This window comes from Pipistrellus hanaki (genome assembly GCF_964339955.1).
Source record: "Pipistrellus hanaki genome assembly, chromosome: 3".
Lineage (NCBI taxonomy): Eukaryota > Metazoa > Chordata > Mammalia > Chiroptera > Vespertilionidae > Pipistrellus > Pipistrellus hanaki.
Genome location: NC_140505.1, coordinates 16,977,566 through 16,994,840, shown reverse-complemented (window position 1 = coordinate 16,994,840; position 17,275 = coordinate 16,977,566). Strand labels below are relative to the sequence as shown.

The following is a 17,275-nucleotide window of genomic DNA, read 5'->3' as shown; positions in this document are numbered from 1 at the left end:
AGAGGAAAAAAATATGAGTCAGGTTGGCATCTGGAAACTTTGACCCCTGGTAATGCCAAGAAAGCACAGGCATCAAAGCTTGAGGATGGGTATGAGTGGCCAGGAAGAACATCTCAGAGACAATGATGGAGCATTCTGTTAAGCAATGCTGTCTTAAGGGCACAGGGGAAACTATTGATTAAAAAGCCCTGATCTCAAAGATTCAAAAGTGATTCAGAGTTTGGACTCTCAATGTGAATACATTTTAGGTACTTCAACAATTTAAGTTATATTTTTTCTAAGCATTCACAAGAGTAATACATGATAAAAATCTATAAGCAAATCTAAAAAAAGCATTTTCAATAAGTATACATAAAAATTCTAAGTATAAGAAAGAATTATATCATAGTTTAGTCAGAAATACTTTTCTTAGTGACATAAAAAATAATGGTACAAAAATAGTACATCTTATAGTTTATTTTTTTCTAGATTTAATTTACATGTGATTTCCTTCCTTTTCCTTCCTTCCTTCTTCCCTTCCCCCCTTTAAAAAAATGCAGAACATACAAGAAACTGTTAACAGAGGGGAAGGAGTTGGGTTTCTGGGTGCATGGTGACACTTTTCCTATGTAGTTTTTGCTCACTTTATTTTCACTTCTATCAAAGTTACATGTACTATAAGTTTGCATAGCAAATAGTGATCTCCTGAGGTTACCACTAGCAGGACTTTTATCTGACCTTTTTGGTGGTGAGCACCAGATCTCTAAGTAACATGGAAATATTACTATTTCATGACTTTTCAGGGGTAGGCGTTATCTGTTGACTCAATCTTGGAAGATGAGCATTCACTCTCTTACCCTGTCCTGCACCCTCTTGTTTCCTCACCTTTCACTTGTATTACCACATTTGATAGATCAATATTTACTCTACATTATTATGACTAAGCAAATGATATTCATAGGTGAACCAGATAGTACACTGATTACTTTTCTTGTTTTCCCTGAGTTAATAACTGGGTCATATTTATTGTCTTTAACTGCTTGGTTTCTTTATGTACTTATCAGAAATTCAGCCCCGAAAGCTTAGACCAGTGAGAAATAATGACTCCATTTTTTCTCCTGCCAGGGCTAATTGTGTTTGTGTTTTTCTACTTCGAATTTCAGCTAATGCTTTAACATGTACATTCATAATCATAAGATCCCTGGGGCTCATTTTGTTCATCTTCAAAGTCCCAGAGCTCCTAGCTTAATACTTTCAAAGTAGGACTCAGAAAAAACTTGCTTTTCACTGTTGGCTGTGCTTCTTGGAGTGGGTGGTGGCGTCTTCTGTTTTCAGGTATGTTGGCTGCAAGAGAGACAATCAGAATGTGAGATGCAGAAACACCCTAACCAGGCTTTTAATATCTAGGAGTCAGTTTTTTTTACATGCTGGAGAGAGACCACAAGCCTAATCCAGGGTTTGGGAGCTTTGCTGTGAATGTCAGAGTTCAGCAGAACCATGAGGACCCTGAAGCGACTTTGCTAGCAAGCCCTCGGTGACATCAGCTCCCATCTCTCTGGGGGAGTGAGTGCGTTGGGTTGCACTGCAAACTGTCACTCCTGTTCTGCTTTCTTCTTGGAGTTCACAGCACCGAATTCTCACTTTTTCTAATTATTACTGTGGAAGCAATTGAATTTCCCTTTGTGTCGAGATTTAGCCATTGTAATGGTTATCTTGAACACTGGAAGTTGTTTGAGCTTTATGAAACAAATGATTTAATCCAAGACAGGAAATTAAAACAAACTCACTGAGGTCACTATGAGTTTAGCAACGGCCAGGGTGATTAACCATAGATGTGATTTATGAACTATTGCTATCCCCTACAACTCTGTTTTGCCCATTGTTTCATAAGCTTTAACATCATCTGGCCTTTGAGGTTTTCATTTCCAATGGGTAAAAGGCTCTGTAGTAAAATAGTTTAGCAACAGGAATTTAGGAAGTCTTTATCTCTTTTTTACATTAAATGTCAAGAAGCACAGTGGAGAGGATTTGTAATTTGTGATAAAAAACTTAGAATGAGGTCAAATACAGTTTTAAGAAAGATTTCACCTCCACCTCATCATTCTTTGTAGCTACCTGGGTCATCAGTATTCTGTATATTTTAATTAGCAATTCAGAGAAGGAATTTATAACATAGAACCTGAATGAGGAATGTGCTATTGGTTTCCAGTAATTTGATGGTTCCTTTCTTGCAGGGAGTCTCATTTTGTGATTTTATATTTTCCCTTCTTAATTGGGAGACTTGAGTTTTTTTTCCGCTTCCACATACTCACCAGATGGACTAAGAGAGAAATAAATCTTTCTGGTGATTCTCTGAGGTGCAAATAGAAACCTGGGATGGTGGTGACAATGGGGAAGAATTGTGAAGAAATAATATTTTTAGAAAAGTCAAGAAGCAAGAGAAAACTTGCAACACAATTTGCAATAATAAGTTGCAATCAGATGGAAGTCCCAAGCTTTTTAAAAAAATATATATTTTATTGATTTTTTTTTACAGAGAGGAAGAGAGAGGGATAGAGTTAGAAACATCGATGTGAAAGAATCATTGATCAGCTGCCTCTTGCGCACCCCCTACTGGAGATGTGCCCGCAACCAAGGTACATGCCCTTCATCGGAATCGAACCTGGGACCTTTCAGTCCGCAGGCCGATGCTCTATCTACTGAGCCAAACCGGTTTTGGCGGAAGTCCTAAGCTTTTGAAATGGACTTCTCTATTAACAAGACTCATAGGAAAACACAATGTGGTAGGTATTTCAAACAATGGGGATTCATTACAGGGGTTGATTCCAAAGGGGTTGAAGGGCTAGTTGGAGCAGAAGGAGGAGGTGGAAGGTTATGCAAAATGAATAAAAAGGAAACGTTTCAGGGGGAAATTATCCAAAGTGCAGGATGGCTGGTCTCCAGGGCTCCATCCCTGGAGGTGAGCAGGAACCCATGAGCCCAAACTCCCAGGCCACTGCCATTGCTCCTGTGGCTGTCACCACTGTTCACATGACCTGGGTCTCCACCACAGCTGTGCTCACAGCCCCCGGCTGGGCTCTCTCCACTACATGAGAGGCTTTAGGATGATGCTCCTTCTCCCTCTCCACCTTCCAGTCTCCTAACAGTGCTCCTGCTGGTGGGACCTAATGGCGAGGGATCTTGAGAAATGATATTCACAAGGTTTCAACTTTGTGCAATACAGAACACAACGTACAAAATAAATAAATAAATAAATAAATAAATAAATCTGAATTTGTGTCCTTGGTTTAAGGAATCACAAAAGGTATATCAGCCCCGTTTAATGTAGAACATGAATTCCAGAGACCAAGTAGCCAGGCTTGAGTAGGATGAGTGGCAACATTTGAACAATGGAACCCTTAGACCTGGCCCAGAGGGGTCTGTCTACCTTGGCCTTCCTCCAGCTGCTAGGAGTCAATGGGCCACGGTCACAGGCCCTCCTCACCTTAAACACCACAATCCAAGTACCAGGATCCCTGCATTCCCTGCCCCAAAGGCCGAATTGGAGCCCACTGCTGAGCCTGCACTGGCCACTTCCTGGTTTATCCTCCCAAGAGCAAATGGGCTTGAAGGTTGTCCAGGGGTGACTGCACTTGTTAAAAATGGCAAGACAGATTTTATTTGAACTACTGTAATAGAGGAGAGAGGCTTCAGTGTAGAGCTGTGCTCAACTTCCACTCTTATCCCCTCACCCCTAGAGGAAGAGAAAATGGGTATTTCACCTGTGGCAGACCTGCGTGATTGGAAGGAGAGGTTTGAGGGATTGAGGGAGGATGAGTCAGCAAGTGAAAGAGAATCCTCTCCTTTCTCTTTTCTCCCCATGCCAAGCCCCAAAGAAAATTACGGATTGGGGCAGGCAAGGATATTAGTTTTGAATATATGTTGTCTCTATATGGTATGAACCATGGCTTTATACACTGAAATAAAATTGTAATGTTTATATGTTAAAGTAGAAAGACAAAGCATCTAACAACTTGTTAAATTGGTTTATAGCTTTTAAATGTTCAGACATATGGTAGGTGAGACTTTCTTTATACTCTTGCCTCAGGCCCTGCACTGTTAGGATGGGGCTGCAAAGTTATTGACTGGCCTGCAGCACAGGCTCAGGAAGGGGCCTGAGAAATCCCCAGGCCCAAGGGTAGAACGGACAAATGCCTAACTGCACATGTATAATTGATAGAGAGCTATAACATGGGTAATTGAGAGAGGGCTCTGTGACATAGAATTGATGAAGGGGCAGGTAAAAGGACTCTTGAAGGGAGATAATGGGAAAGAGAGAAGAACATGGGTCTAGAAGTTAGTATGAGAGTATTATGCCATAGCCTCTGAACTGATTACAGCTTGGATATGTCCTCCGGGGCAAACGTGGCAGGAGCCTCTAGTGCTCTTGGTTAAAATTTAGCCTGAGATGACAGGATCCTTTCCCAGGTACCACGACCAGTCTTGCACATTTTTAGTTAACCCTCTAGAGAACATGGGATTGTGAGGGAAAGTTGAGAAAATTCATGTGAAATGGCTTTGAAAATAGCAATGAACTATGCAAATGCTAGGTGATAGTGTAAGAAGCAGCTCCTTGGCTTATGCTGTTTTTCCTCAAAAGTTTTAGTTTTCTCTATTGAGTGTATATTTTGTGGTACCAAATTTTTAAAAACTATCTTTTATGTTGAAAGTATTACAGATGCCGCTTTGTTTTCACCCCTCGCCCTGCCCTGCACCCGCTCTCTGCCCCAGGCCTTCAGCACACTATTGTCTGTGTCCATGGATTGTGCATACATGCATACAAGTTCTATGGTTAATCTCTCTCCACCTTCCCACCTACCCCCATCTTCCCTCTGAGAGTCATCCGTCTGTTCCATGCTTCTATGTTTCTGTGTCTAGTCTGTTGATCAGTTTATTTTGTTCATTAGATTCCACATAAGAGTGAGGTCATGTGGGACTTGTCTTTCTCTGACTGGCTTGCTGTATGGGACACTAAGGCGTGCTATTTTCTTAAGGGGACTGGGTTTAAGTTGGGTGATGTTTTTGTGGGTGTCCTTGGGGAGCCAAGGGTAAGTTATGCAATAGATTCAATGCTGTAGCAGGACCAGGGATACCTCTGCTCCTTTACCATTAGCCAGTCTGAAAATTCTGGTCCCACCAGGGGTTTTTAGCTCCAGATAAATGACTGAAACTTTGTCAGTCCAGTGGGGTTAGTAACATGCATTGCTTTTCTGTTTTCACCAGTTTGTCTGGGACTCACAAAAGAAGCAAAGGAACACAGAAACATGTACCGTAAAGTATGGCCACTGCTTACCTGCTGTTTCAAATTCAGTCTCCGTAGTCAGCAATCTGGCATCATTTGCCAGCATTAATTTTATTCCATTTGTATTCCAAGTCACAGTTTCCTTTGCGATGCACTTTAGTGCTTAAGATCTATTTGTCATCTGTTATTTAAAGGAACGAATAAATTTGTCAGTATTCAGTAAACAAAATAACCCAGAGAGAAGAAAGTTTGAATCTGATTTTGTTAAATGGAAACTATTCTAGATCTGTTAGGGAGCTAATTTTTAATGTGTGTTGTGTGTTGTGTATCTTAGGGAAGTAACTGGGAAGTACTTAAAAAAAACATTTTTATTGATTTCAGAGAGGAAGGGAGAGGGAGAGAGAGAGAAATATCAATGAGTGAAACCAGTTTGGCTCAGTGGTCCGCGGACTGAAAGGTCCCAGGTTCGATTCCGGTAAGGGCATGTACATTGGTTGCGGGCACATCCCCAACGAGGGATGTGCAAGAGGCAGCTGGTCGATGTTTCTCTCTCATCAACATTTCTAGCTCTCTATTTCTCTCCCTTCCTCTCTGTAAAAAATCAATAAAATATATTAAAAAAAAAAAAAAGAGAAACATCAATGATGAGAGAGAATCATTGATTGGCTGCCTTTTGCATGGCCCCTACAGGGATTGAGCCTGTAACCCAGTCATGTGTTCTGACCTGAATCAAACTGTGACCTCCTGGTTCATAGGTCTATGATCAATCAAGCACTGAGCAACACTGGCTGGGCTAGAAAGTACTTTTTAAGATAGAAAGAAAAAAAAAAGGGGGGGGGAGGAAATGTTTCTAGAAAGCTAGATTCCTCTTAAACAGGCATTTCTTCACTATTAAGGATATAAAGCCACTACTACAAATTAAATAAAATTTAGATGGACAAATGAGAACTTCAGACTTTATTTTTAAGAAGTGTATTGGTTTTTAGTACAGGACTATAAGTCAATGTTTCTTGCTTAGATTTGGCAGGCTTTTTTTGCTACTGCAGATTGCATATGGGAGCAACTCAGTGCTCTTCTCTCCATCCTTCCAACATCAAGGTTTCAATAGCTTCTTGGATGAAGGAATATGAATTTTTAAGCCCTCATCTTCTAGTTGAAATTAATGGAAGGTTCATTATAACTGGTGCCTATTTCACATTTGGTTCTTATTACACATAGTATGAGTGGATCCAAATAGTGGCCATGAAAAGGTCTAGCATAGCCATGTGGTTTCTCCTGTACTTCACTGGTTTACACAAGCAGAGATGAAACTCAAGCCCTCTCCTTATCCGAAGCATTGGAGGCGGATTTTGTATCTTTCTGTTTCCCTGCTCTGCATATTGGATCTTTCCTGTGGCATATCCAGGGTGAGCCAGGTGAAGAATCAGCCACATGCCACATAACTAGTAGCAACAGACAGCCACTAGTGTTTGAGTCACTTCCTCAAGACATCTGTATCTGATTCCCCCATTAATTCCAGACCCAGTGTTTTTTTGTTTTTTTTTTAAATCAGTCCCCTCCAGTCTCTAATCTTACAGTTAGATCCTTACTCTGACTTGAATGGATTGGACTGTAGTTCTTCCTCTCCTAGGCACATGGCCTTGATTCTGTGTTGTGCCATCGGTGGAAACTTTATGATCTAACTCAGTTTTATGGATTCCAATTCCCATCATTGGTTACTTACCAGCCTAGAACCTTTTTGAGCAGCAACCACTGCAACACAGTAAGTTGCCTAAAATCCTCTTCTCCTTTCTCTTTTTTAAAAATATTGATTTTTTTTTTTTTTTTTTTTTTTTTTTATAGAGAGAAAGGGAAAGGGGTGGAGAGCCAGAAACATCGATGAGAGAGAAACATTGATCAGTTGCCTCCTGCACACCTCCCACTAGGGATGTGCCCTCAACCAATGTACATGCCTTTGATTGGAATTGAACCTGGGACCCCTCAGTCCGCAGGCCAACGCTCTATCCACTGAGCCAAACCGGATTCGGTTCTTATTTCTCTATTAACCGTTGCTGACCATCCCAACTCTGTATGCCATTAGGTCTCAGGTGTGTGGATGAGTATTCTTTTTTTATGCTAATGGTCAGATATAGCAAATGCCAAGTAAATAAATATATAACCACTTTTAGATGTTAGTCTTTAATTCTTGATCATTGAGAATAAAAACTTGTTATCAAGATAGTAGTACTTAAGCACCCCTTCATTCATAGCAGCACAATTTACAATAGCTAAGACTTGGAAACAGCCTAAGTGTCCATCAGCAGACGAGTGGATAAAAATACTATGGTACATTTACACAATAGAATACTATACTACAATAGAATAGAAAGAACTCTTACCATTTGCAATGGCATGGATGGACCTAGAGAGTATTATGTTAAGTGAAATAAGCCAGTCAAAGAAAGATAAGTATTATATAACCTCACTCATATGTGGAATCTAATGAAACAAATAAATTATTGATCAAAAATAGACCCAGAGTCATAGAAGCATAAACAGACTGTTGAACCTCAGAGGGAAGAGAGGGAAGGCAGGGGAGGTGGGAAGAGATCAACCAATGAACTTGTTTGCATATATGCATAACCAGTGGACACAGACAATGGGGTGGTGAGGCAGGAGCAGGCTGGAAGAAGTTAATGGGGGAAAAAGGAGGACCTATGTAATACTTTCAACAACAAATATTGAAAGAAAAAAAAAGATAGTAGTGCTTTCTTTAGCAATATCTCTGTGTTCAGTGTATGTCTTCCAACATAATCTTATTTGATCCTTAATTGTTTAAAAGCCTTTTTTGATTAATTGATTTCTTATTTATGTACTGTTGGCACCATGGAGTATATATTTATTTGACATTGTGCACTGGCATTAAATAATTAATTTTTATGAATTCTACTGGAAAATATGTTTTACTTCACTAGAAGCAGTTATTTGGTGCTCTTCTTCCCAGTGGGTGCTGGAAGATGGATTTTTCTCCCCTTTCCTTGCACTTAAAAAACATAAATCAGGGGCCAGAAAATTATCAATGCCAGGAACACTTTAGAAATTCTGTATTTTATATTGTGATGCTGTCTTAATTCTTCTTTCTCAGTCAGAGAAAGAAATTCTTCCTGACTGGGCCTCCACCCATACAGTCAGGAAACAATTGCTTACCACATCCATCACTTCTGTCTGCACGCGATCATGTTTCAGAGGTTCCCCAGTTAATCCCGTGGAAGCTAGAGTCACTCATAATTATAATCCTGTTATGCCTTCTTTATGTCTTGATGTGCTTGTTAATTCATGTCCATGCTGCAGTGGTCTGTAACATAGTGCTATTATCAGCTCTTTCGTCTTTAAAAGCCTCTTGTCTACCATTTTGACCAAGATTGATTAACTGCACTTTGTTGAAATCGATCATTTGGATTAAAAAATCTATCCTGTATATTTGTTCTGGCTACTTTTGCATGATTTCACCTTTTTTCAGTTAATCAATCTGCCAAGCTGATTGCTTTTCTCTTGTTGGCTTCCTTTCTCTTACTCTTTTCTTTTTTAAGAACTGTCTATAGCTTTATTTCTTATGTCCTCTCTTAGGCAGCAACGTCAGGAAGAAAAGGCAATCACAGGAGGCAGTGGAATGAGTTCTCCCTTTAGATCTTGGCTAGACAGCACTCCCATTCCCCTTTCATTACCTGAGAAAGAGTGTCCTGTCCTTAGTGATTCTCTCCCAAAGCAGTTTCTGGGGTGACAGTTGTATGACTGCCTGCCAGGCACTTTGCAGACACTAGAACATGCTTTTTATTTACAGCTTCAAACTCCTCTGTATTCTAATCTTACCAGGTGGACTCAAACTTAGCACCAAGATTCTTTCGGACATACTCATGTTTTCTTTTCTTCTCCTAGGTACTGACTTTAGCATAGATAGCTTACCTCTGCCCCGGAAAGCCCATCATGACTGGGCCCTTTTTCATGAAGAGTCTCCCAAAAACAATTACAAGCTCTTTCATAAGCCAGTCATCACTTTGTTCAACTACACTGCAACATTCAGTCGGCATTCCCACCTGCCACTCACCACCCAGTACCTGGAGGGCATAGAAGTCCTGAAGTCACTCCGATACCTGGTCCCTTTGCAGTCTAAAAACAACCTTCGGAAAAGACTCGCTCCACTGGTGTACGTGCAGTCCGACTGCGACCCGCCATCGGACAGGGACAGCTATGTTCGAGAGCTGATGACTTACATTGAGGTAGATTCCTATGGTGAGTGTTTACACAACAAAGATCTCCCTCAGCAGCTGAACAATCCAGCCTCCATGGATGCCGATGGCTTCTATAGGATCATTGCACAGTACAAGTTCATCCTTGCTTTTGAGAATGCGATTTGTGACGACTACGTCACTGAGAAGCTCTGGAGACCTCTGAAGCTGGGGGTAGTCCCTGTGTATTATGGATCCCCCAGTGTCACTGACTGGCTTCCAAGTAATAGAAGTGCTATTCTCGTATCAGAATTTTCTCACCCTAGAGAACTGGCAGCTTACATCCAGCAGCTGGACTCTGATGACAGACTGTACGAGGCTCATATAGAATGGAAGCTGAAGGATGAGATCTCCAACCAGCAGCTCCTCACAGCTCTCAGGGAACGGACATGGGGAGTGCAAGACATCAATCAAGACAACTACATTGATGCATTTGAATGCATGGTGTGCAGCAAGGTGTGGGATAATATTAGGCTTCAGGAAAAGGTAAGCAACTCAAGGTTTGGCAGAAGGCCAAGTTCTCAAGGTTTGGTGTTTGCCATTTGGTGTCCTTCTGTGGCAGCTGCCTCATTACCGCTCCTCATTCCCATCAGAGAGGCCAGGCTCTGAAGGCAGCTTGACTATTACTGTCCTTTGAGGACTTCTATGAAGTTCACTGTCATGTCTTTCTTCCTGAAGGCCTTAGAGTCTATTGTTTCTTCTGGAGGACACAATGCTGCAGGTGCTGGGCAGTGAGACGGGAGGCTGCAGAAGGAGGAAAGAGGCCGAAAATTTTAAAAACTTCAAAGTTTTGAATCTTGTCCTTTAATCTTTCACCTTTCTGTCAATGCTGTGGTTTCGGCCAGACCCCTTATACTCATGCCTCACTTTTCAGTTCACATAGACAATCAATTAACCTTTCTCTTTCTTTTATTCCTGTTCTTTCTCCTCATGTTTTTCCATGTATAGAGAATATTCAAAATATTATGAGAATAATCTTTAAAAGATTATTTTTAAGTTATCCTATATAATAAAAGACTAATATGCAAATAGGCTGAAGAGCAGAACAACCGAACAACCAATCACTATGATGTACACTGACTAACACGGGGTAGGTATAGAACATGGTGGGCGTTGGCCACAGTGGGACAGTGGAGCAGGTGAGCCGGGGCACCAGACCAAGGTGGGGCGCTGGTTGCTGTCACTGGGGCGAGCCTCTGGTGGTTACTGAAAATTCTTTGCTCTCACGTGATCCTGCCTGGTGCTTGCACCTGCTGCCAGTGCCAGCTCCACTCACACTTGCAGCCGGTGCCTGGCGCCAGTCCCAAGTGGCAGCTGCTAGCCCTGATAGCCCCTGACAGCTTCTCCACCTCCCCTGCTCCTGAGGGGTGAACAGGGCAGCAGCCACTGCTTGCACCCATTGCCAGTGCCAGCCCTTCTTGCACCCACTGACAGCACATGCCCCAATTGCTCCACACCACCAACGGATGAGAGCAGGACTGGTGCCATCAGAGTGTGGGAGTGGCAGTGACAGCGGGAGCGGGGCTGCTGGCAGACAGGGGACCAGGGGCCATGGTTTCCAGGGTAGTCAGCCATGCATGAGGTTCCAGAGTCAAATAGTCGCAGAGAGTCCAACAGTCACAGAGAGTTCGACATCTGATGCCTTTGCTGGTGAAGCCATATTGCATCTCTGAAGTGAGTTCCCCTATACTTGTCACCCAGGCTTCCCTATCAGGTACTGAGAGATTCCTGTAAACCAACCAGGGACTGAGAGATTCTTGCAAGACCAGTCCTACAATCTTAAAAATGTAATCATATACACATAATTATAGACATCCTCTCATCTTTGTCATATTCTGTTGGTTAGAAGCAAGTGACAAGTGATACCTACACTCAAGGGGAGAGGAATTCACTGGGCATGACTACCAGGAGGCAGTAATCAAGGGGCCATCTTGAGTCTGACCTCCTGATGAATCTGAATAGGTTTATTCTCAGTGTAGTTTGCTTTATTTATGTCAGAGAAAACCTTCCATTATTGAAGAGGTCATCAATGAGTTAATTTTAGTCAGTTAAAAAGCACGTATTGATAAATGCTCTTGTCCTCAAAGAGGCTAAAATAGGAGAGACAATGTATAATCATGAGAAATATAACTTCATGAAATTGAGATAAACTTTAAAAAAATAGCTTTATTGTAGTGTAATTGACATACAATAAACTGCATATATTTAATGGGTACAATTTGATTACTTACGACGTATGCATACACCTATAAAATCACCATAATTGAGATGACAAACATTTCTGTCATCCCTCAAAAGTTTCTTCATGTCTCTCACCACCCCTTGCCTCAGGCACCCATCTGCTTTTTGTCACTTTTGACCAAAAAGCTTAGGCAGTTTTCTAGAATTTTTATAAATGCAATCATGTAATGTGTACTCTCTTGTGTCTGGCTTCTCTCACTCTGCATGATAATAACGACAGTCATCCATAACAAATTAGTATTACATTTCTCATTGTTCTGAAGTTTGGACATACCAAAATTTGCTTATCCATTCACCTGTTGATGGACATTTGACTTGTTTCCAATTTTTTACCAATTACAAATAAAGCTGCTATGAACATTTATGTACAAGTCTCGTAAGGTTGTATGCTTTCATTTCTCTTCTATAAATACCTATATCAGTGGTCGGCAAACTCATTAGTCAACTGAGCCAAATATCAATAGTACAACGATTGAAATTTCTTTTGAGAGTCAAAAATTTTAAACTTAAACTACTTTTAATGCCACTTCTTCAAAATAGACTTGCCCAGGCCATGGTATTTTGTGGAAGAGCCACACTCAAGGGGCCAAAGAGCCGCATGTGGCTCACAAGCCGCAGCTTGCTGACCAGAGGCCTAGATCATATGGAAGATTATGTTTAACATTTTGAGAAACTACTAAACTATTTTACAAAATTGCTCTATCTTACATTGTATGAGTTCCATTCATTAATAGTTGGTGTGGTTAGTTTTTAAAATTTTTACCATTCTGATAGGTGTATAGTGGTATCTCACAGTGGTTTAATTTATATTTCTCTAGTAACTAATGATGTTGAGTATCTTTTAATGGTTTATTTGGCATCAATATCTTTTTTAGTGAAATGTCTCTTTAAATCTTTTGCTCATTTTCTGAAAATTGAGTTTTTTTGTTAATCTTCAGCTGTAAGCATTCTTTATACACTGATCAGCCAGATTATTATGACATCATAATAATCTGGCCACTCAATATATATATATATATTAAGATGGCCCAGTGCATGAATTCTTGCATGGGTGGGGTCCAGCCAGCCTGGCAAGGGGGAGGGAACATGAGTGATTGGCTGGCCTGCCTGCTGGTCAAACTCCTGGTTGAGGGGACAATTTGCATATTAACCTTTTATTATAGAGGATATACACTGAGTGGCCAGATTATTATGTGTTCAAAGATCATAATAATCTAGCCACTCAGTGTATATTTTGAATACAACTCATTTGTTAATTTTGTAATAAACAAAAGTTTTCTTCCAGACTGTGGCTTTTCTTTTCATTTTCTTTTACTTAATTTTATTTTAAAATTACAGTTTACATTCAGTATTATCTTTTTATTTTCTTTACAGTGTCTTTTGAAGTGTAAAGTTTTAAATTTTGATGGAAGTCCAGTTCATCAATTTTATCTTTTTAGAGTTTATGCATTTTCCTAACCTGTTTTAAAAAATGTGTCTAATCTAAGGTCACTAAGATTTTCTTCCTGAAATTTTGTAAATCTTAACTTCTACATTTAGGTCTATAAACCACTTGTAGTTAATTTGTATAATGCATTATGATGTAAGATTTGAGGCTTGTTTACTTGGATATCCAATTATATCCATACCACTTTGTTGGAAAGGTTATTCTTTCCTGATTGGATTACGTTGTCTTCTTTTTCAAACATCAATTTTTCAACATATGTATGGGTCAATTTCTGGACTGATTAATGCATCTACAGTATTTGGGTACTGTAGCTTTATGATAAGTCTTGAAGATGAGTTAATGTCAATCTTCCAATGTTGTTCTTTTCCAAAGGACAGGATGATACTAGACTAAGTGAGGTGGCCACACTGTAAGTGATGATTCAGAGAAATACTGAATCATCTATTATACACCTGAAACTAATATAATATTGTATACAATTATACTTAAATAATTAAAAAAGCATTAAGAAGAGTAGTCTTAATAAAAGTAGTCTTTTACTTTCCACTTTTTTTTCCTTCCACAGAAGCACTCACTTACCTCCCTAGTTACCTAATTATTTTAGTATTTACTCAGTAAATAACATGATTATACAGTTTTTTAATATATATTTTATTGATTTTATTTTATTTTATTTTATTTTTATTTTTATTTTTTTTTACAGAGAGGAAGTGAGAGGGATAGAGAGCTAGAAACATCGATGAGAGAGAAACATCAACCATCTGCTTCCTGCACACCCTCTACTGGGGATGTGCCAGAAACCAATGTATATGCCCTTGACCAGAATTGAACCTGGGACCTTTCAGTCCGCAGACCGACTATCTACTGAGCCAAACTGGTTTCGGCTCATACAGTTTTTAAAAAAATATTCAGTGTTAATAAGGTTATGACTATTATTCAGAGATGAACCTTGTTTTATACTATCACTTGTTTCCCTTGCCTGTACAGCTTTTGTTTCTTTCTAGTTAGTAATTGTCTTCTTGTTTATTATTTTTCTATGTATTTACCACTAATTTAATTCTTATTGATTGTTTAAATCTCCTTTGAAGATGTTCAAATATTGATATATTAGCCATCCAGTTCATTCCATCTTGTTGAAGAAATATCTTACAGAGCCTCCTGATTCCTCCAGTATGTACTGACTGCCTTCCATATTTATGTAGGGATCAGCCTGAGATCTCCCTTCCACACCATCTTGGGAATTGCCTTTCTTGTCTTTTGCTTTGTGTTGCCACCTCTGTTTCCTTTATCCTTTTCTCCCTTTTTCTTGGTTTGCTCTCTGGTTTTGGTGATCATATATCCCCAGAAAACTTACTGAGAAGGGGTATATGGGGGGTTTCTGAAATGTCTTGATTCTACTCTAACATTGAAGCAATGGTTTCACTGTGTGTAAACTACTAAAATGGACACCAATTTTTCTCAGAATTTTAAAGGCATTTTTTTATTGTCTTTAAAAAACATTTAATTTTGAAATGATTTTAAATTGACAGAAGAGTTACACATATAGCACAGAGTTCTTGGTTTCCCCTTCACTTGGCTTTTCCTAAGATAACATTTTTATAACCACAGCACATTTATCACACTAAGAAATTAATATTGGTGCACTACTACTAACTGATCCACAGACTCGAGTCATTTTTCACAGCCTTTGTATGTTCCAGCACCAATTCCAGGTTCCCAGATTTAGTCATCTCATCTCCAATCTGTGAGGTTTGCTCATTCTTTCCTTATTTTTAATAACTTTGACACTTTTGAAGAGTACTGGTTTCTACATAGGGTTTGCCATAAGAATTAAATGAAGTGACCTGCATAAAGTGCTTAGCAAAGTGTCTCGTGCACAGAATATTCTCAGTAAATGTTAGATATTTTCCATCTCCTTCCACTATTCAGCAGTATAACTACCGAGACTCCATGGAGTGGAGTTACTTGCTTTAGGAAAAGTACGTGGTGCTGGGTTCTGTTATTGCGAGGCAGGAACATGAGACTTGGCTTCCTTATCATATGTTTTTAATTCTCTTTTCCCCCTTCTCTCAATGCAGGGCCTACCACCTAAAAGATGGAAGGCAGATGTTACGCACCTGAGCTGCCCGGAGCCCACGTTGTTTGCATTCTCACCTGAGGCTCCCCATCAGAGGTTTGCTCGAGAGATGTGGATCCCCAGCTTCCAACAGTCCAAGAAGGAAGCCCAGGCCCTAAGGTGGCTGGTCGATAGGAATCAAAACTTTTCGGCTCAAGAATTTTGGGGCCTAGTATTCAAGGACTAATGTAAACAAGTATCAGTATAATATAGACTACAGGGTTCCAGAGGTTTACTTTCTAGGTTGCCTTAATATTTGAATATCATAGCCACTCTGTTGACTACCCTTTAGATGAGAATTGCCGCAGTACTCACAATGAGCCTGATGAAATAACAGATATGAACTACCCTCAGGGATCACCTCTATATTTTTTATACTCAAAAGGTAAATAAATACAGTACCCTCCCCCCATCTGTAGTTTTGCTTGCCATGGTTTAAGTTACCTACAGTGAACTGCAGTTAGAAAATACTAAATGGAGAATCCAGAAATAAACAATTCATATGTTTTAAATTACGCGCCGTTCTGAGTATCTGATGAAATCTCGCGAGGCCTTCATCCCTTGCAGACCTGAATCATCCCTTTTCCAGCGTCTCCACGCTGCAGAGAGCGTGGTAGGTAGTGGTGGCTCGGTTATTAGGTCGACTGCCGGGGTGTCACAGTGCTCGCGTTCAAGTCACCCTTATTTTAGTTACCGACGTCCCCAGAGTGCGGGAGGAGTGTTGCTGCCCACTGGGATGGGCCACGGAGGAGCCCTCAGGTGCTCACGCCTTGCAGTGAAAAGAGGGAAGTTCTCAACTTAATACTTTTTATCGTCTCTCGTCCAAAGAAGAAGGGTGAGTACAGCACAATAAGGTATTCTGAGAGAGAAAGAGAGGCCACATTCACATAATGTTTAGTGCAGTCTGTTATTACCATTGCTCTATTCTATCATTAGTGACTGTTGTTAACCTCTTACAATGCCTATTTTATAAATTAAACTATCCTAGTCTCTATAGGGTTTGGTACTATCTGTGGCTTCAGGCACCCTCTGGGGATCCTTTTAGGATAAGGGGGGATTACTGTATTTTTCATGCACACCGATTGCCTTCATTGTACATGTTTGCACCCATGTACCTGCTGCCTTTTATGGAAGTTCATGTAAATGCAGAGTGCATGCTTTCCTCGCTGGAAGGCAGGCAGAAGGTGTAGCGTTGGATTCCTGATTACTCACTAGTTTATTAGCGTTTGGCAAACGCCGTGTCCTGATGTTGAGCAGGAACGTGAAATGCATGAGAACTTGGCAGTGAGAGATTCCATCTGTTGGTTTACAGGGAAGCACTAGTAAGTGAGTACTAAAAGCTGTGTGAAGTTTATCCATCTACTCTTCAAGTCGAAAGAACAAGGCACGTCTCTAGCTTTTCCATACACTCAGGCACCTCTGTTAGCTTTCTCATTTTCATTTTGCCCTGTATCCTTCCAGTCCCCAGAGCGGCAGAATGTTTGGTGAAGATGGTTCTCCTTCTTGTGTGTGTGATCAGCGAGATGTTCCCAACCGTCCCTTATACAGCTGAGCAGAATACTAAGTATGATTCGGGCTGGACAGCCTGTACATTTTGATCAATATGAGGGTGGAAGTGAATGCCCCTGGGAACTCCAATTGTGTTGAAGGTGATTTGTCTTTTCTCAGGATGATATACGGCCTGTCGTGGTGGGCCCATTGGTGTGTGAGCATTTTCTGTCATTTCTGATCCTGTCACGGACCAAGTTCAGCTGCTTTGTCTAGCATCCGCTAGAGCTCCACAAAAGACGAGGAGAAAGCACGGATTCACATTTCTTAGACGATGCTAGAGCCTGGTGCCAGCCACTATGGCAGGGTCAACACTTTTTGCTGTGGAAAGATGTAAGCTCCAGGGGACAGGAAGAGCTGCTGATGCTCATGTCTCTGACGTGACATAAGGGGGCAGT

The 17,275-nt window shown here is 40.5% G+C and overlaps 1 protein-coding gene across 2 annotated transcripts in view; it reads left to right on the top strand.

The window, feature by feature from the left end:
• FUT10 (fucosyltransferase 10) overlaps window positions 1-15,844 on the top strand; it is a 61,307-nt gene extending 45,463 nt beyond the window's left edge. Inside the window, exons 4-5 of one of the 2 annotated variants that reach the window (XM_084877049.1) lie at window positions 9,176-10,011; window positions 15,292-15,844. In XM_084877049.1, coding sequence (XP_084733175.1) covers window positions 9,176-10,011; window positions 15,292-15,516 — 1,061 coding nt within the window. In that variant the 3' untranslated portion in view covers window positions 15,517-15,844. The remainder of the gene's footprint in view (window positions 1-9,175; window positions 10,012-15,291) is intronic. The other variant, XM_084877050.1, reaches the window with a different exon arrangement.
• The last annotated feature ends 1,431 nt before the right edge of the window (window positions 15,845-17,275 follow it).